Below are 20,336 nucleotides of genomic sequence, written 5' to 3'. Positions count from 1 at the left end.
CAGTTGTGAAGCTCCCGGGTTTTATCCTTCTCATTAAAAAACCCAGCATCGGGGCTGCGCGCGGCGTGGTGCCGCCTCCGACTGTATGCTACAGACGGACCCTGGGCATCCGCCGTCGCAGGGCATCACCCTAAATTCCCTGAAATCTTTGCAGCAAAAGGCAGAGGACCAAAGCTCAGCGGTCACGGGGGATGAAGCTGCGGCTCATTCTGCCTGCTCACCCGGCCCTGGCCGCCCTGCCGAGTCTGCCAAGAGGGACGATAATTGCTGTCCCTCGTGGGGATAATCTGGGTCATCCCATCCCCCTCCTAAAAGTCCTCGTTTAAAGTGGAGGGAGGGATCTCTCCTGCCCACTGGGCTCAATATCTTGGTAAATTGTATCTTTGGATGGTTTCTTGGTGAAATAACATGCTGTTTCTGACTGGACACCTCGCCGGTAAAAGCCCTTCTCCGGGGGGTATCACACCATCGGACAGTGGTGCTGAGAAAAACATGCTCCCAATGCTCAAACCCACTGCACTGGCCAGCTTTTAATACCCTGGCTGGTGCTCCTGGTGTTGCTGAGTCCAGCACATCATGCCGGACATCTAAGACACGGACCCAGCCAGGATGGTGTGAAGGACAAGGACACTGCTGGCAGGGGAGCCCAGATGGCCAGAGCTCATTCCCAGAGGTTTCTCAAATTTCCATCTTCCCATGCGGAGCATTAGCCTTCAGGCTCTTTCCTCCATCTTTCATCAGGACATCCTGACCAGAGCAAAACCCTCCTTCCCCAGCTCTAAACTAGACAAGGGAGAAGAGTGAATTTATCACCCTAGACCAAACCCTGAGGTCAAGCTCCAGAAAATCATAGAATCGTAGACTGACAGACTGGTTTGAGTTGGAAGGGACCTCAAAGTCCATCTAGTTCCAACCCCCTGCCATGGGCAGGGACACCCTCCACTAGCCCAGGTTGCCCAAAGCCCCATCCAACCTGGCCTTGAACACTGCCAGGGAGCCAGGGGCCTCCACAGCCTCTCTGGGCAACCTGTGCCAGGGCCTCACCACTCTAACAGTAAAGAATTTCTTCCTAACATCTAATCTAAATCGACCCTCTTTTAGTTTAAATGTGGTGGGGTTTGGTGCCGAGCCCTGTGTGCTCACTGCCAAGCCATACAACCTGGATGCACGCGTGCATCGCCGCTCCATCCGCAATTCATCATTCCCAGAGCAGCTTCGCTTCCTTGCCCGGGCTGGAAATCCCGGCTGGGGGATTTATTTGGGAAGTTTCACCCGGCACCCTGGTCCCATGATGCTCCTGTCCCCAGTAAACCAGGAAAATCACCCAGGGGGTCGATGGAGGGGCACTGGGTCCCCTTCGGCTCCAGCACACACGACCTGGCCAGGGCTTTTGCTGCCCTAACTGGGTATTTTTCCTGAGCTGGAAGAAATTATGAAATCCCAATGTTTTCATTGTGACTAACCCATGGAAGTGAACAATTTTGCCCTTGTTTTTGGATATGTTTTAGTTGCTCTCCTTGTCTTTGCCTTTTATGCCCTCTTTTATCCTCCACTTTTTTTTTTTTTACTCTTTGTGGGACCTGCACATTTCATTGCTCCAAACATCAGATATCCTCCTCTCTCCACGCTCCCAAATTCGACTGTGTGCCCCAAGGCCATGTTTCAGCTCTCCCTTTGGATGCTCCTTCCCGAACACGGACCAGATTCAAGGGCTGGTTCCCTCCGTGTCACCAGGAGAGAGGTGAGGTGTGGGGAGAGCTGAAAGCCCTGTGGGACCCTCAGCACCTTTACTCAGGGCTTGCAGGAGCAAGAAGCAGGGGAAACCTCCCCTGCCACCTCTTTCCCCCGTGCTTGGTACCTCCAAGGAGTTTTCAAGGCTTAAAAAAAACCTTTGGGTGAGTTTGATATGGTGACACGACTGCTTTTCGGAAAGGATCAGCGGCTCAGCAGGGAGAGATGCCATTAACGCTGAATTAAATGAGCTGGAGGAATACAATTTCTGCTCCCCCATCCTGTCTTTCCCCTCCTGCAAGAAGCCTGCTCCTGGCCAAGCCCCAGGACCCCAGGACCCCAGCGTCCCCTGGGATGAGCATCAGTGCTGACATCTCCCCCTGGCCGGATTTGGCCTCCCGAGGAGGCATTTCTGGGAGGCGGCGCTGGATCCGATGCCGGGAGCTTAGCGCCGAGTTTCTCTTGGGAAGTGCTTATCTCCCGTGCCGCCTTCCCAACCCGCTCCCGGTATTTTCCATCTTAGCCGATCCAAGGTGCTCACGCCGGGCGGCTGCCAGCCCTTCCCTTCAGCAGCCCTCGACCCCCGCCGAACGCCTCTGCCCGCACTGCCGGCACACGCACATTTACCCTCCACCGAAAGCCGATATGGCCACAACCGACCCGGGGGGAATCCCGGCAGCGCCGGAATTAGCTCGGCAGAGACTGGTTTTTCTGAGCATGCCTTCAGCATGATGCATGAGGTCGTGAGATGTTTTACGGCTCTGGTCGCCCCCATGACCACAGGCGCTCTGGGAAGGGGAGGCGTTGCCGTGTCCTTTTTTGCCAGCGCAGATGCTGGCAAACTCTTTCGGAGCTGAAATTCGGAGGCAGATGGGTCCCGATTACCCCAGTCCAGGCTCAGTTCCACGTTGCTCAGTACAGTAATTAACCTGAAGTAAATTCACGCATGGTTCAACGAGGAGTCCCCACCACCTGCCCGGCTCCATCCCTTGCACATTTTCTGTCCATCCCAAGTAGATGTTCATCCGCACACGAAAAAGCAGCTTTTAGCCTGATGCTCCGGTTTCGCTGCCAACACCGGATCCCCTGGTCCAGCTTGCACAGCCTACACCTCTCCCACATGCTGGTGTACATCAGTTGCAAACCTGCCCACCTTGACATAGTCTACAGCAAAAAAATCAAGGAGGAAAAGGCACAGACGAGACCAGGGACCTCCATCGCACGGGTGGGAGGCTGCCCTCCCCGCCAGCACGGGTGCACAGCCCAGAGTGCATCCAAGCCCAAAGCTAATGCCAGTAAATAAGAGCAATAAATTAAGGATTTCTTCAGGAGCAATTAATTGCCCAAAGCACCATGTGCTTCAACACAGGACGGTCTTTGTCCGCCAAACCCCGTCCAGGGCTAAAGCAAACAGCTGGCGGGCTGTGGGTTGGAGCTCTGCTCCCGCTCTTCCTCCGCGGTTTAAATGTCCCCATTGAGGCGCTGCCCTGGCTCGGACCTCACCGCGTTCCCATCGCACCCGTTCATGTCCTGCGACCGCATTTCCATCACCCATCTGACGTTGCGCAATAACCCAGGCCCTGCCGCTAGCCTGCATCTCCCAGCTGCATGTTCCCGGCAAATATTGGTGTCGCACCGGCACGTGGCACCGTGACGCTGCCCTGCCAGCGTCCCCGAGGAGTTCATGCTCCAAGCATGGGGAGGTGGCTGGGATGCGCTTTACTCACGGAAGGCTTGAAAATAATGGCCTTCTCCATCTCGCAGAGAGTTTCTAAACAAGCCAGAATACTTATCTTAATTTCCCCAGCTCAGCAATGTAATTAAAGAGGGATTCACTACTGAGACACTTCGGGCTCTCCCATAGCATCTCCCATCTCTGCGCTTCCGAGCTGTGATGGGGAAGGAGAGACGGCAGGGACAGACACAGCGCCCAGAGGGAAAGCCCCGGCAGGACCCCTTGGTGGCACGGGACACGCCGGTGACCGGTGAAGCCCCCTCCAGACAACGCGGGTCTGGGTGCGGGGCTGTATGCACGCAGCAGGGACGCAGGTAACAGTCCCTGGGCGCTCAGCTGACAGCTGTGCCCTGCAGTAGCGCTAGGAAAAGCCCTTTTCCGTGGCTGATGTGATCACAGAGCAGGGGACACCCCCAGTTTTACATGCCTGTGCCAGCAGATGTTTAGGGGCTCCCCCCATGGCCGGACCCCACGAGCGGCACGGCCGCAGCCACTTGCCCTCCCCCTTTCACCCCTCCAGAAAAAGCCTTCCCAACCTCCAGAGCTAAAATCAATCTTTCGCTGGCTCCGGCTTTCATGTCGTCCCCCCCCCCCGTGGTGCTTTTAGCATCTGTTTCAGAAATGATGTTCGTGGAGCTGAGCGCTGCTGAGCCGCGGTCGAGGCTTTAGCTCCTAAGCAAATCCTTCCAGGGGGGAAAGGTCCGCTCACTCCGTTTCTCCCAGCCACAGCCTGTAAATCCTCATCTGCACAATCAAAACAAACTCCAGTAGTTAATTTTGCGGGCTCTTTTCCAAAGCTTTTAGGCAGCTGGAGTGCGATTTTGTGCTGATGAAGCGGTGGAGGAGGGCTTAAGTGAAACAATATTGCGGTGGCTGCGAGGTTTGCTGGTGGTTCAGAGCTCAGAGTGAGCCCCGGGGACCCGCCACATCTCCAAGTTCTCCTACAAACCATAGAAATCACCAGTCCGGCTCCTGGGATAGCAAAACAGGATTTAAAAAAACAACATTAGCCACCCCTGGAGCATGGCTGGAGAAGTGCCGGGAGCCAAACGCTTAATGAAATCCCATCTCCCAGCTCACCCTCCTAAACCATGCAAACTTCCCCAAAGCGTTCAGGATGGAACAAAGTCATCAATCAGCTATTTTAGCTCCCATCTCCGTAAACAGGAGCAAGCCCAGAAACACACAGCAGGGGAAAATAACCGTCAGCTCCCTTCGGCAGAGCGAAGAGGGTGCGGGGAGGGAGGACAGAGGCGGCTGGCAGGGAGCTGAGCGTGCTGTCGGCCCCAAAGGGCATTTCGTGGTCCCCACAGGGTATTTCATGGACCCTTAGGGAATTTCATGGAGCCCATAGGGAATTTCACGGAGCCCACTGCCTGTCAATCCCATGTGCAGCCCTGAGAGCCGCCCCACCATCCCCGCTGCCCTCCCGGCATGGTGCAGTTGACTTTTGGTGACAGTCACTCTGCCGATGCTGTATCGGAAAGGGTGGGAGGCACAAATAGCCGGGATGAGCATCACTAGCCGGTTTTCCCCTGGATTTATTAGAGGGACATGAGGAGACAGCCATGAAGGAGCATGGAGAGGGATGTTGCACCATCAGCTGTCGCAGTCCTCTTATGCTGCCCCAGCCTCGGCACTGGGGGGGGGGGCATTAAGCATGGCAGCATTTATATAAATACATTATGGCTTTGTAATTATGCATCGGTGATGAAATGATGGAAAAATCCTATGGGAGCCAGACAGGGCCCCTGGGGGTTAATCTGGGAGAGGAATGCGTCTGTGGGGCTGGGGCTGTGCTGTACCGATGCTTTGGTTGGGAAACAGCAGCCTTGGACAGCTGAAAGGTAAGAGCAGTTCGGTCTGGGTTGCATCCTTCCCCGGCAGCCAAGGTTGCTACAGCCCTGCAGAGGAACTACCCTGGGCACGGGGCAGCACCCTGCTTGTTCCCTCCACCCCACACGTCGAGGCATCGTCCACCTCGGGCGGATGGAAAGCAGCTGAGCATCTCCCAGAGCTGCGGTGCAGCCAGCGGTGCTCAGCGCTGGAAACATCTGGGGCTCTGTTCGTGCTGCTCCATCCAACGCCAGCCACACGCCGTAGCTGCAGCGAGGGACGGCCAAGCCAAGAGAGATTGCGCAAACGGACTGTTCTAGAGACTTGGTTTTTGCATGAACTCACGTGTCCCAGACCTGCTCCTGAATCCACAGACGCGTCGCCTGAGCTTGTCTTGCAGGAGCCACGCTGGCGAGGAGACACCTATGCTAAGGGGGCTGCAAAACCCTGTGCAGAAATGCCTGTGGCTGTGCTGGGCTAGAACTAATGCCTGGTTTCTATAACAGAAAGAATAACATCTTCTGCCCTTTGCAGAAAAGTGTGTTTCGTTACCATGCAGTGCCACCCATGCAAATCGATGGCCCGCGCATGACAAGCAGCCGGCTGGACCAGAGCCGCTTGCCGAGGCATCGGTGCTGTACCAGGGACAGGCCGGCCACGGTAGGAGATAGGTGCTGTCTGGGGAAGATTAATTCCTTGCTTTCAGTCTCGGCACCTTTCCCACATCTCGTCTTCATCTCAGTGGGGAAATGTGGCCAAGCTCCGTGTTTATCATCTCTCAGGTCCGGGGCCTCCGGCTCACCAGCACTCCTTACCCACCGGATAAATATTCTGCCGGTTTTTGGCACATCTCAGGTGTTTTTTTTCCTTTCCCCTCGTAAACATAAACAGGAGCCGGTGCAGGCCACCGCCAATTATTTTTTATGTGACACCTTGATCGATGTTCCTCTCGCTCCCTCTGGCAGCGGGGCCGGCAAGGATTACTAAGAGGCAGCCCAGGACGCTGCCGGCGCATCCCCCGGCTGCCCATCCCCATCCCTCAGGGATGGCTCCCGCCGTGCACTGCCCGTGCTTTCACACCGGGCCCCGGCAGCGAACCGGCAGCGCGGCCCCACGGTGCCCGGGGCTGCGTGCACGGGTGGTACCTGCTCGCACGTGGCCGCACACTTCGTGCGGCACCCAAGGGCCCCGAGGCAGGACCAGCTGCCACCGGTTACCTGGGAATAACGTGGCTGCAGAGGGAGGAAGGACCTGGGAGGGGGTTAAAACCAGCCTGGGGCAGGCGGGGAGCTCTTGTTAGGGGTCGTCGCTAGATCTTCCCACGGCTCGAGTGAGACACAGTCACATTTATTTGCAAGGGTGGTCCTGCCTTTGCAGCTCTGCGCTACCCCGGGTGTCCAAACCAATCCAGCTGGCTTTGTCCCACACCCTCGCATCCCCGCAGCATCCTCATTTGACCCCTGCCAGAGCCAGCGCCGGGGCAGAGGTGAGCAGGCAGCGTGGGCAGCGCGGGCAGCACGGGCAGCGCAGGGCATGGCACCGAGCTAAGCCCTGCCCCACGACTGTGAAACATGGGAACCCCACGGGCAACGCTGGGTGGGCACCGTGTTTGTCCCGGACTGGGCAAGAGCCAAAAAGCATCCCCAAAACTCATTGCACCATGTGCCTGTATGCTGTACCTCCATCTTCAATGCTCAGCAGCATCTATTTGGGATCCAGACCCAGGGTGAAGCCCTGTCAGCGACGGTGCTGTGCTGGGATGCGGTGCCCACATCGGGATGCAGTGCCCACACTGGGATGCGGTGCCCACACCGGGATGCGGTGCCCACACCATGCCCTGCCCCGCCGCCGGCAGCACCCTGCCATGCTGCGGCATCGCCGCCAGCCCCGGCGGCTGCTGTTTCGCCGAGGGTTTGTGTTTACCATCACCTTGTTAAGGGATTATTCAGCCTGCGGTTTCCTCGCTCGTCCGATCTGTTTTTGCTCGGCGGCCGGTGGCTCGCTGCCATCCCCTAAGCTACACGCCGGGCTATATAAGCGACCTCGCTGCCTCGGCTGCGGGGAGGCTCGCGCGCAGCCCGGCTCAGCGGCGGCACAGGGGAGGTTTTGGTAAGCTGCAACTCTCTCTCTTCTTCCCAAATGGCTGCAAATCCCTTAACCCGCGGTTCACAAGCCCTCGCCTTGCCCCCCCGGACCGCAGCTCGGCTGGCGGCTCCGCAGCGAGAGGATGAGACTCTCCTTAATTGGGGTTTTTATGGTTTTTGTAGGTAAGAGGGAAAAAAACCCCAAAACAACTCTGCTAAGATTTTCCCCTTCATCGCAGCGGTTATATAATTTTGCTGTGTTATTAAGGTGGTGTAATTAAGAGCAGCTGTGATTGAGGGCGAGGTGGAAATTAATTGATGGGCAGATGAAGGTGCAGAGGCTGCGGGCTAGAAAACGTCGGTGGGGATGTGGTTCTCCGCGTCCCGTTTCCCCCTTCCTCGTCCCAGCTAATGGGTTTGGGGCAGGGTTATGGGACGGAGCGGGGGGTTCGGGAAGGACGGTGCTTTGCTCACGCGGGGCTGTTTGATCTCCTGTGGCTCTGTCCCCCCTCCCCAGACAGGGGACACGGGTGATGTCAAACCCTCCCCGTCGCCAGGATCCAGCCGCATGACCCCCCCCCTCCTTTCCCAGCATCGCGTGTCCCGGGGAAAGCGGGATGCATCCCGTCCCAAACCCAGCACTGAACAAGTCGCAGCCAGCTCCTAAAATAGCCGCCAAGTGGGAAACAGGCTTTCAGCCTGGATTAATTTTTCCTGGTTATTGTCTGGCTGCGAGTTCACGACCCCACCGTAAGCGCACAAAACACCGCTCATGTGTTGCTTGTTATTTTTGCTTGACTGGGATTTGCTGAGCCATAATCAAAGTATTTCCTAGTCCCACATTCCCCGGTCTCGGAGGGGATGGTTAATACAGCTCACAAATAACAGAGTGTTCCTGCTGCCGGCTGCTCTTTGTCAGCCTCATTTTATGAGTAAACTGAGGCACTGAAAGGCTGAGGCAACATTCCCCCCCCCGCCAAGTTCATTAATTTGGGGTGCATAAATTAAAGTACCTGGAATTCCAGCTGGTGTCAGTCCGGATAACACCAGCTTCATGGGTACCTCCAGAAATGAAATACCCAAATGCTTGAAGCCGCAGGGCTAAGGAGCTCACTAAAACAAGATCTGAAGTCACTGAGCTGGGGAAAAGCAACACAAAGCCTCAGTCCCTCATCTCTGCCTGCAAAAAAAGGAAAATATTTGGCTTCTTGCTCACATTTGCAGTGAAGGCTTGGCTTGTGCACGGGATTTTCCGCTTTCAGAGGAGCTCCGGAGCCTTTCCCCTCCCCACGCTCCCGGGATGTACTGGGATAAGATGCTATCACTGCTCTAAGCCCAGCTTGCAGGCAGAGGGATGGAGGCACAAAGACGTCCCTGCTCACATACGGGGGGACACGACAGAGCGGGGTGCTGGGGGGCCCAGGGGGCCACGCGGGCTGTGAGAGCATCCCTGCAGAAGTATTTAAGCTGTTAAAAGGCACTTTAAGGAGATGGCATTACAAAGCAGCGCTCTGCAGAATAGATTTGGGCCCAGATGTGGCAGCAAGAAGAGGGGATGAGAGCACAGATGTGGACCCCCTGCTGCTCCCCCCTTGGGGGGTAAGTGGGGGGCTGCCACGGGTGGGGGGGGGGGCAGGGGGTATAAGCAGCCCCGCAGCATATTTTGGACTGGTTCAGCCTGGGAGAAGCTCCCCAAAGGCGGCAGGATGCCGGGTGAGCCTCAACACGGCCGGGCTTGTCTCCGCAGGTCTGGGGAAGGCGCGGGACAGCTGCGTGTGCTCCAAGAAGCCCCAGGTCACCTCCAGAGACAACGATGGTCACTGCAAAAGGATGGATCCTCCTCCTCCTCCTGGGAGCCACGTCCGTTTTAGGTGAAGGTTAAATGTTTCTGTTCCCATCACCGCGTTGTCCCCTGCCCGCGGGCACGCCGGTATGAAGGCATGTCCGCTGGTGGCCGCTGAGCCAGCAGACACAGGCTTGACACCGATGCCAGCGCTGCTCTGGGTCAGCGCAGCGTTCGCCCAGCCAAATGACTTCCAGACGAGGGCTGGCACCCATCCAGCCTCCAGAGCACGGGCAAAGCCCGTCTGCAAACCAGCCAGCCGCTGGTTGACCAGCCATGAGCCCCTCTGCCCCCTGGCCATGCTGGGACCGTCCCTGCCTGCCGCCCCCCGAGACCCCGTGGTGTCCAGCCTGCACCCCAGCTCCCATCTCAGCTCCCCTCTGCTCCGAGCAGACCCACCCTGGCCAGAGCCTTTTCCATCACCCAAGCACAAAACAACCCCAGCCTTCGAGCCGAGCCCTCGGGAAGCAGCGACATGGCTCTTCTCCAGGAGAAGATGCTCAGGAGCAGCAGGATCTGTCCGCTGCTGGCTCTGGTGGGTCGCGCATACCAAAGCGCTGAGCGATAAGCAACCTGCCCCTCTGCTCCGTCGGGTCTCGCAGAGAAAACGTGTTTGCAGGCTCTTTGGATTTGTTTTCCGAGGCTATAGAGGAATTTTGCCCTGAAGTGCTCTGGCCAGACGCCCAGGGATAAGAACAGGGAGAGTCAATTTGTCGCTGGGGAGGTGCCCAGCAGCCCTGCTGAGTCCCGGGGAGCTGGGCACAGGCGAGAGCCGGTGCTGGGCAGCTTCAGGCTTAGCTCCCCAGTTTAAATGGGACTGGCCCCAGCAAGCACCCCAGGAACCAGCCACGACCACCAGCTCCCCTCGGGCACGCAGGTGGCCAGCAAGTGCAGAAACCAGTCCACGTCCCGTAGCGACAACCAACCTCACCCACCTCGCATTCATTTCTCCCCGCGCAGGGAGAGGCAGGATATATTTTCTATCTCCAGCTATAAAAAGATGATTCGATCTGAGCGGCTCCAGCACAGAAAGCACAAAATTTCTTGGGTGATAAGGAAAACGGCAAATTTGCATCATACCTAGGCCGCAGTGATGCTGTGGGACATCTCCATCACACACTTCACTCACATCTCCTGCGCTGCATCCCACAGGAGCTCTAACCAGCCACAACCCCAAGGGAAATCTGAAAAAACCTAAGCCTAAGGATGCCCAGTCCCTTGAATCTAATTAATTTATTATTAATTTAATTTAATCTCTAATTTACTGACCCTTAGGTCAAAGGCTTCTGAAACCAGCCCTCAGCAGGATGCAGATAAGACAGAAAACCTTCAGCCCGCTGGTAATGCTCAGCTTGGAAAGTAAGTTATTTCCAGCTCGGGCGGTTTCCCTTGCCGGGACAAGGAGTGTTCGCACGCGTATTATTTTTTTCAGCCTTAATTTACAACCCAACAACATTATTTGAGTAGATGAGGACGTTTAGGCAATGGAATAAATGGTAATCATCCGCGACCTCCTGTAGGGTTTTGGCTATCGCTGACACATGCTGTTGGCTCCTCTCCTGGAAAAGTGAAGGTCAAGTGCGTGACCACAACCCCGACTCCCGCGGGAGGCACGCGCAGCTCCTCGCTGGGCTGGGAGGGCGAGGAGAGCCCAGGGATGGGCGAGCACATGCTCTGACCTGCCTTTCCCCTGCCCAGCCTTGTCCCCACACCCAGGGCAGTTTGTGACACCACTGCTTGAGAATGAAAGCCCGTGGGGCATTAATTACCCGTAGAGCCCACTTTGCTCGTTAATCCCCAGGAGATACCCTGACCCCTCAAGCTTTACTGCCCAGGGCTCAGGATTTAAATTCCAGTAGGCACTGAAAGGGCTGGACGTGCTGATGCCGGAGGCGAGGGATTAGGGGACTTTCCCAGGCTCCCGTCCCGCTCCCAGCGGTGCTCTCAGCTGCTGGGGAGAATCAACGCAGCACCGAAACCACGGACGCTCGGAGAGGTCCCCTCCACCTGCTGAGAGGTATTTTTAGGAAAACTGCCAGGAAAATTGTTTTCCCCTCAAAGTGGATGGCACAAGGCAGCGATGCTGAGGGCTTGCAGAGCAGGGGGAGACTCCTGCTTCTCTGGGCAGAAATAAAGCAAAATCTGAAGGTTTTGACCAATGAAATTGGAAACTAAAGCACCTGCCCTTGGCAGCAGTGAGCTGTGAACTCAGTTTTTGTCTCCAGGAGAGGGTTTGCCAAACCTGGTTGGGTTGAGCAGCCGGGCTCGGTGCAGCTGTGCCGGCAGGAGGGACCGGTGCTCGGCCAGGGAGCAGGCAAACCCTGCCCAAATCACCCCACGCGTCCTCTGCCCACAGGTACAAGGAGCAGCTCTCGCAGGGGAGACCCGACCTTCGCCTACGCCAGACGCAGTACGTTCCTGCCGGCCCGTGCCGCGCGGTAGCCCCGTCCCTCCCCACGTCCCTGCCAGCCCTCGAGCCCCTTGGCTTCTCCTTCATCCCCTGCCTTCTGCTTTTTCTGCTGTTGAGGTGCTACCCAGAGCCATCTAATGCCATTTTCCTCCGCAGGACTCCCCTTCTCCTTTCTTATCATCACCAGCCCTGCAGATTAAAACGAGCTTAGGATCTTACTGAGACCCCATTTTAATCTGTTGCATGTTAAATTTTTGACCATCATTATCGGAATAGTCCAGCCATGTGCCCATCTGCCTTTCTAGGAAATAACCTGACCTGGTTTATTACAAATCGGGTGGAAGAGTAGGTGTAGGAGATGACACGGCACACGTCTCCAAGAAACCTCATTTTTAGAAACTTTAGTCACAAGCACATCCTCGTAAATGTTATTAGAACATTGTCATTTAAAAGTAAACCCTAACCACAGACTTGGAGTGGATCTCACCCATTCAAAGCAGCTTAAATTAATACTATCTAGTAGCCCTGTCAAAGAAACTCCTTTAGAAATCTAATCGCATATTAAACTCTCAATAAACCTGCTTTGTGTTTTACAAATCAGCTGGCCCCTAACATACTCAACCTGCTCGGTAGCATCTTAGGCTTCTGTTTGCACACAGTAACACTGGTGCTCACAACAGGACACAGGCTTCCCGTATAGAGAACATATGTTGAAGTATGGTTAAAGACATTCAATGTGATCATACCAACAATTTTACCCTCTTTTCTTTTTCCTTTTTTTTTTATTTAACCACATTTGAAATGCAGGCGAGCGTTGCCCCTCAGACAGCATTTAAATGACAATGTGTGTTTGATTTCCTTTAAGCCAAAGTTATTCAACACTAAGCATGAGCTGCGTGCACTTTGCTCCCCTCGAGTTTATTTTAATCATCCTGAATTCAGTAGCCTGCAGGGAATTAAGTCAGAAGCCTTCAGATGCCTTCTTGTGCTTTATTTCCCAGCTCCCTGAACACGCTTTGAGTTTGTTTAAACCATGTGGTGCATAATATCCAAATGTATAGTCTGAGTTATATAGAAGCTGCTAAGACACCAACTGCCCGTTTTCAGGCAGCTGTACGTGTAATGCGTGTCTCAGTAACACACCGCTGATGTTATTCAAGGTCCACTGGTGCAAGATTCCAAAAGGTTTTTGTCTCCATGGTCGGAATGGAGTGAGTGCTCAGGAAAGTGTGGCCAGACCGGTGTGCAGAAGCGTACCAGATCCTGCCTAGCTGAGCGCCTCTGGGGCGTGCACTGTAACGAAGCAACTGAAGAAGGGCGGCTCTGCATCGGACATGTTTGCTCAGGTGCTCCTATAACCTCACTTACGGGCAGGGGACAATATCCTGATCTCACCGCTGCGTAGGCGTTGTGCTCCCTTCGCTGCCGTTTTTCCCGTCTTTCTCTCCCTTGCCAGAATTCCATGATGCCGGTGCCTTCCAGAGCAGGGCTGGAGAGTACTAAGGGAGCAGAGCATGGGGAGTTTATAGCCAAATAGCACAATAAAGGGGGGGATCCAGATATGAGGAATCATCGGGGACCCATAAAGATCCTGGGGATATAGGAAAAATCTCATTAATCTTGTAACAATGGCAGGTCTCAAGGTGGAATCAGTGATTGCAATCAGCCCCAAGAAGGAGAAGAGTGGGAATACTGAATTGGCACAGCCTCTGCTGAAGGGGCTTGTAATTAATTATATTATTCTTATAATCCCCTTTTAAACAAATCATTCTGAAAAGAGTCTATGTTTTCTCCAGGAAAGTTGTTTCAGGTTTTCCCTGATTTTTTTTCCATTTATTTCCAGCTATAAGAAAAATTATCAGGTAGCTGCTGTACAGGGATAGTCTGTGATTGTAAAATGACCTCAGTCCCTGCCTTGGGAAGAGACAGATTATTTAGGATTAATCACTACAGGTAATGTAAATCTTTCAGAATCGCTATTTGGGAGACCATTCGCTAAACCCATTGGATAGTGCTCATTTGGCAATTAACCTATGGCTTGCCCAAGCCAGGATACCATCAAATAAGGGGAGACAGCTTTTAAGATAGACCAAAGTCACGATGTTTGGGCATGAACTGGTAACAGAAACCTACAAAGTTTAAGTCATTGGGATTTGTAATTTTGCCAGGGTTGAGCTAAGAGCTCACATGCTGATCTAGATTCAAGTTTCCCCGAAATTCAGCCCTTTGGGGAAGGTAAATAACAGTTCTTAGCTGTAATTATATCCACGTGGCTGCTTTCTACTAATTGTCAGGTTCAAAACGACATCGTCCCTACGTTTCTAACACACAGCTGTTGATAATCAGTAAAAATATGTTTTGGATAGAATTTATTCCTTATGCAGTATCTGCCTTATTGCATCTAAATTAAAAGCAGATGCAAGACCGTGCCGTGAGCATTATGGGGACCTGGGGCTGTTTTCTGACCCACGTACCTCTCCTCCAGCCTGCAACATCACCTGCCCCATGGGCCGCATCAACGCCGACTGCGACGCCTGCATGTGCGAGGATGCGACCCTGCACGGGAAGGTCTCTCTCGAAGACGGGTCACCCGCTGCTGATGCCCGGGTCTACCTGCAAGCCCAGAAACTCAAACTGTTGACAACAGCCGATAACAGGGGCATGTTTAGGATCCCAGGGGTTTGTCCCGATGGCAAAAACACCCTTAAAATAAAGAAAGCCAAATACGCAACTGCAACTGTCACCGTGCCTGAGAGCAACAGAAGAAACCTGGCAATCCAAGTGCAGCTGCAAAGATCAGGTAGCTCCAAAGAGGGGGAAGGCGGGAGGCTTTATACAGTAATCAGATATAGACCATGATTTTAGGAGGGGAAGAGTAACGAGATGGCCAGGAAGAGTAATGAGATGGCCTTCTCCTCCTCCTGCAGGCAAACCCTACATTTTCAGGAGCCCCGAGGACAAAGCCAGGAGAGTGGGACAGAGCGTGTCGCTATGCTGCGATGCCCTCGGGAGCCCGGCCCCCGACCGCTACCTCTGGTAAGGAACTCCAGTTTGATCAGGCAGAAGTCCTACCTGCCCCACAGATTCAATTTTTGTCTCCTTACCATCTCCATAAAGGTGTTTTTTTGGCTGTAAACCAGCTAAATAGGCCAAGAACTGATTGCTGGAAATGATGGTTTGCTCAAGATGTGCAGAGCTGGCGTTTCTCGCAGGTGCGGTAATGTCATCTGCCGAGGGACTTACTGGAAAAAAAATACAAATAAGAGTCTGAAAAACATCAGCAGGCATGACTGGCAGCTCTGCTTGCCTGTCAGGCACATCTCAGTACTGCCTGGGGAAAGGGAATCTTTTTTAGGTGATGCCACCTAGCCAGATGACAAATGGGGAAACTGAGGCAAGAGGTCTGGCAAAATCCACACGGCAGGATGCAGGATTGGGCCATCGCTCTGCTCCGGTCAGCCTCTATCTGTTAACTGCCTGCCTCTTCCTGGCAGGTACCACAACGGCTCACTGCTGGATCCCTCCTTATACAAATATAAAAACAACCTGATTCTGAAGAACTTGAACAGAGACCAGTCAGGAGAGTATTTCTGCAAGGCCAGCAGCGCTGGGGGGTCGGCAAAGTCCCAATCTGCCAAGCTCACTGTAATAGGTAAGAGCAAACGTGCGTTAGGTAATCCAAGCAGCTGGGGAGGTGGCAGGAGGCAGAAACCACAAGTTGCAATACGCACAGGAAAGACAAGTCGCAGGAAAAATATTTGGGGTTTATTTCATGCACCCGTTAGCAGATAAGCTTGCGTGAGCTGGTTATGAACCAGATGTTCTCTACAAACTAGAGCTCCAGATTGCAGGTGACCTGCCAAGTTCAATCTGTTGGTTTCAGCAGATTTCTCGCTGTACTTGCTGCCTAACATGTGAATATTTCTGTTTGTTTGTTGGGGTTTTTTTAAACCCCGGGACACATTTTAGTCTGTCCATAGCCAAAAAGCCAGGCAGCTGCAGAACATCTAGCTGAGGTTGGGCTGGATGGTAGTGGTGGGTAAGCAGGACCTGGGACATCTCTGCAAACAGCACTGTTTTAATCAGGTACCTAAAGCTAAAGCTGAGCACCTGCTTCACCAAAATGGAGGCCAGATGAATTCAGCTAACCAAAATCCTGCAAAACATCTGGTTTTATTGCTGCAAAAGCCTCGCTGTTATTGGAAGCAATGTTTAGCTCAGAGGGTTTCAGACCACATTGCAATGACTGCATAATTATTTCATGCTGCTCATTAAGATAATCCTATTCAACAGGAAGACAAGAGGCACCCTGCAACTCCCAACCCCAAAGCCACCTCATCCGACTTCCTCACGACTGTTTCCAAAAAGCAACCAACTCCTTCTACTACGACGTGGGCAAGTGTCCAGCAAAGACCTGCACTGGGAAGCTGGATAAGGGACTCCGGTGTAAGGACAACGTCGCCTACTGCTGCGGGGTGTCCAAGATGGAAACCAGAGACATCTCCTGCAACGGGTACACGCTCCCCACTAAAGTCATAACAGAATGTGGCTGCAAAAAATGCACCGAGACCAAAATAACAGTTCGAGGCAGAGCCACAGCAGCAGATAACGGTGAGCCACTGAGGTTTGGCCACATCTACATGGGGAACAAGAAAGTGAGTATGACCGGCTACAAGGGAACATTCTCCATCCAAATCCCAGCAGACACAGAGAGACTGGTTCTAACTTTTGTCGATCGGCTGCAGAAGTTTGTGAACACAACAAAAGTTCTGCCCTTCAAGGAAAATGGAGGTGCTGTATTTCATGAGATCAAGCTACTAAGAAAGAAAGCCCCTGTTACGCTGGAATCCACCGAAACCAACGTGATTTCCTTGGGAGAAATGGAAAACGATGATCCAATTGCCGAATTAGAAATTCCTCCTGATGCGTTTTATAGGAAAAATGGAGAAGCCTACAGAGGCAAAGTGAAAGCCAGTGTGACATTTCTGGACCCGAGAAACATCTCAACAGCCGCTGTGACGCAAAGTGACCTGAACTTTGTAGATGAGGAAGGAGACATATTCCCGCTTCGTACGTACGGCATGTTTTCCGTGGACTTCACTGATGAACAGGGCACTGAGCCTCTTAACGCAGAGGACGTGAAGGTCCATTTGGATGCTGCTCAGGTCAAGATGCCAGAGCACCTGCAAGAGATGAAGCTTTGGTCACTGAACCCAGAAACAGGATTATGGGAGGAAGAAGGGGACTTCAACCTTGAGAAAAGCAGACGGCGCAAAAGGGAGGAAAGAACTTTTTTGGTTGGGAACATGGAGATCAAAGAAAGGCGGCTTTTTAACCTAGATGTCCCAGAGAACAGACGGTGCTATGTCAAAGTGCGAGCATACAGAAGCGAGAGATTTCTGCAAAGCGAGCAGATCCAAGGGGTTGTGATTTCTGTTATAAACACAGAGCCAGAACCAGGGTTCTCCTCCAACCCCAGAGCATGGGGCCGTTTTGACAGCGTGGTCACTGGTCCCAACGGCGCCTGCGTGCCCGCCTTCTGCGATGACCAAAACCCTGAGGCCTACACAGCTTATATCTTGGCAAGCATGGGGGGTGAAGAGCTTGAAGCTGTGTCCTCTGCTCCCAAACTCAACCCTAACGCTATTGGGGTCCCACAGCCGTACCTCAACAAACTCAACTACAGGAGAACAGACCACGAGGACTCTAGCACTAAGAAAACAGCATTCAGCATTAACATGGCCAAGCCAAGCCCTAATTCCCCAGAAGAGAACAATGGCCCAATTTATGCCTACGAAAACCTCAGAGAATGCGAGGAAGCTCCACACAATGCTGCTCACTTCAGGTTTTACAGGATAGAGGGAGACCGATACGACTACAACACTGTTCCCTTCAGCGAAGATGACCTTATGAGCTGGACTGATGACTATCTGGCATGGTGGCCCAAGCCCATGGAATTTAGGGCCTGCTACATTAAAGTAAAAATAAATGGACCCCAAGAGGTGAACATAAGGTCTCGTAACATGGGCGGGACACACCCGCGTACCATCGGCAGGCTCTACGGCATCAGGGATGTCCGCAGCATTCGTGACTCTGAGCAGCCAGATGTGTCGGCAGCCTGCCTGGAGTTCAAGTGCAGCGGCATGCTCTTTGACCAAGACCGCGTGGACCGCACACTCGTGAAAGTGGTCCCACAAGGCAGCTGCCGCCGAGAGAGCGTCAACAGCATGCTCCACGAATACCTGGTGAACCACCTCCCAATGGCTACGAACAACGACTCCAGCGAGTATACAATGCTGGCTCCTCTCGACCCGTTGGGACACAACTACGGCATCTACACCGTCACTGACCAAGACCCGAGGATCGCCAAAGAAATTGCGCTGGGCAGGTGTTTCGATGGCACATCCGATGGCACCTCCAGAACCATGAAGAGCAACATCGGCGTTGGGTTGACTTTCACCTGTTCAGAGAGGAGCACAGCGGAGCAGAGCATCTTCCAGGCTCAGAGGAACTCGGGCCAGCAGACCATACTGGTTCTGCCAGGGGAGAGCCCCGCATACCGAAGGCAGCCGGCAAGCCGCCGGACCACCCAAGGCAGAATCCCAATGAGAGGTCAACGTTCTCCCTCATACTAGAGCTGTATAGGAGCCTTGGTAAAGTCGCTCGCACTTGATTAAATATAATTTAAAAGCAACATCTACCTGCTAATAACCTAATTCAAAGCTGGTAGGTGTCATTATTTTTGAGACATAATTAAGGTGCACTTTTTTTTTCCCCTGCCAGAAAGGAAAGACATAAAGCAAAAATTGGGAGCCAGTAGCAGTAGTGGGTTCGTGTCTTATTACATGCATCCATAAAAATCTTCTTTCTGCCTGACATTAAACAGCTTCACACGATAGCCTAAAGGGAAGACTAAACACATAATTCAATTAAGTCATGTACATAAAACATTCTCCTGTTCTGCATCTGCAGACTTTGCCAGCCCAAGTACGTGTACAGTAGTTGGTAACACGAAAAGGAATAAACCGATTTCTTCATACTGAATTCAACTGCAAGGTTTTGTACTTGAAATGTAAGTATTTTATTTATTTCTAGCTTGGTTTAAAATGACTGTATTCAAGCTAAACTACCGGCAGCTGCATTTCTAAGAACTCACATGCCCGACAGCGTGGAGAAGCCATGTGGATTTGTAGGCTCCACATGGATAAAACTACAGTTTTCTCTTGCTTCTTGCATTATTTGACAAGAAAAATCCATGCTCTAGGATAGGGTAGGTTAATAAAAAAAAGTTATTTTGTAACTTTGACAATACTGCGTTGCTTTTGTGTTTGAAATACCCAAGTAAATAAACCATGCGTAGAGCTGACCAAAGAATAACCTGCAAAATTTCACCTTTCTGTTCGCAAAACAGGTCACAGCTTTATCAATGCGAGACTGGGCCTGGGTATGGGTGAGGGGTTTGGTGGGTAGGTGGTGCTCCCCCAGGTCCAAGGCTTGGCCGCGGCATGCTGCCATCAGGGAATCCGTCCCCAGCTCGAGATGTGGAGGGGCAGCAACAGCGAAGCAGAGCAGCAGGTCAGGGCAAGGGATGAACTAAGGAGACAGCAGCAGGGCTCCCAGAGTGGGACAAGAAGGGGGAAAAGAGGGCTGGGAACCGGTGCTTTAAGGGTGGTAGGAAACCAGGCAACGTACAGCAGGGCTGGGAGGTGCAGAGACAGGGAGAAGACAGGATGCTGCTGGGCGAGAAGCTGCTCTTAGCTGAAGGTGCAGATGGCCACAGAAGGGGTCAGACAGACAGTGATCCATCTCCAAGTGACCTATTAAGTTGCCCTATCAATCCCCTCACTACCTCTAGAGCAGAATCAAGGGACTCACCAGCACAGAAGACATTCTGTGTTTACACCCAAACACTGGCAATAAATTTTTGAGGTGCAGGCAAGCCAGCAAGCCTCCAACACCGAAATTTTCCCTGAGAGCAATCACAAAAAGGCGGGCAGTGCTACTGGATGAAAACTGGAATTCAAACACATGCTTAAGCATGGATTTCCTTCTCCTACCTGATCCCCTCCTATGGGTATGAAGCCCGTTCTAGGTCTATGCTGTCTTACCTACAGCTTGTCAAGGATGTAGGGAATCTTTCAACAGCCTTTAGCAAGCTTCAGAAGAGGTCCTCAGGTCTGACACAGGGCATCCCAGGCTTTAAACACAGAGCTGCGTGCCTACGCAGCCTGAATTATGCTGAAAAAGGTAGAAAAAAGACCTTAATAATCCATGTTTTTATGCAAATTCTATCAAATTATCTATTCTATTTTATCAAAGAGAAGCAGAAGAGGAAGAGCTGCGGAATACTCTGGCACATCCTCTTCATACCAATGAATTTAGACTCTGTGTGTTTTCTTTTGTGTCTAGTCTGCTGCAAGGGCTTGGCGCGAGCCGGGGCCAAGGCAGCCAGTGGGGAGCGTTAGCTCGGACCTTCCCACAGAGCTCTTGGCTTGCGCTGCAGACTCGCAGAGAAATGTCTCTTCCCTCTGCTCCCTTCCTCTTCTGCAGACAGACAGCCAAATCCCGAACTTAGTTTCATCACTTCGAGGGTGAAGCAACACAAATGACTTCTACAGACCAACCCAGGAGATGCACAAATGAAAGCAGGCTCGGGATCTGGTCCCTGTGCTGCATGTGGGCTTGCCAGAGCAAAAC

At 52.9% G+C, this 20,336-nt stretch overlaps 1 protein-coding gene and 1 long non-coding RNA gene across 3 annotated transcripts; one reads left to right on the top strand and one right to left on the bottom strand.

Annotated features, from left to right (window-relative positions):
- Positions 1–7,324: 7,324 nt before the first annotated feature.
- CILP (cartilage intermediate layer protein) lies at positions 7,325–18,948 on the top strand. Of its 2 annotated transcripts, none has more exons than XM_075763976.1 (9): positions 7,325–7,411; positions 9,134–9,257; positions 10,505–10,588; positions 11,586–11,639; positions 12,800–12,985; positions 14,125–14,439; positions 14,567–14,675; positions 15,134–15,291; positions 15,933–18,948. In XM_075763976.1, the coding sequence occupies exons 2-9, from the start codon at positions 9,200–9,202 to the stop codon at positions 18,272–18,274; spliced, it is 3,306 nt and encodes a 1,101-aa protein (XP_075620091.1). In that variant the 5' UTR covers positions 7,325–7,411; positions 9,134–9,199; the 3' UTR covers positions 18,275–18,948. The 2 variants fall into 2 exon arrangements, with proteins under 2 accessions (XP_075620091.1, XP_075620092.1); XM_075763977.1 differs by lacking the exon at positions 7,325–7,411 and adding an exon at positions 8,880–8,985.
- LOC142603431 (uncharacterized) lies at positions 12,979–16,832 on the bottom strand. Its single transcript, XR_012837360.1, has 4 exons — positions 16,718–16,832; positions 14,744–15,282; positions 14,114–14,252; positions 12,979–13,230 (listed from the first exon to the last, which is right to left on the bottom strand). It is a non-coding gene; the product is annotated as an uncharacterized LOC142603431 (long non-coding RNA).
- Positions 18,949–20,336: the final 1,388 nt, after the last annotated feature.

This window comes from Balearica regulorum, chromosome 12 (genome assembly GCF_011004875.1).
Source record: "Balearica regulorum gibbericeps isolate bBalReg1 chromosome 12, bBalReg1.pri, whole genome shotgun sequence".
In the NCBI taxonomy this organism is placed as follows: Eukaryota; Metazoa; Chordata; class Aves; order Gruiformes; family Gruidae; genus Balearica; species Balearica regulorum.
The sequence above is the reverse complement of the archived record's forward strand: the minus strand, read 5'-3'. Positions and strand labels throughout refer to the sequence as shown.

Coding starts and splice junctions, on each gene's coding strand:
- CILP (XM_075763976.1), top strand. CDS start 9,200: ATGGTCACTGCAAAAGGATGGATCCTCCTCCTCCTCCTGGGAGCCACG. Junction 14,440..14,566: donor AGTGCAGCTGCAAAGATCAG/GTAGCTCCAAAG, acceptor CTCCTCCTGCAG/GCAAACCCTACATTTTCAGG. Junction 14,676..15,133: donor GCCCCCGACCGCTACCTCTG/GTAAGGAACTCC, acceptor TCTTCCTGGCAG/GTACCACAACGGCTCACTGC.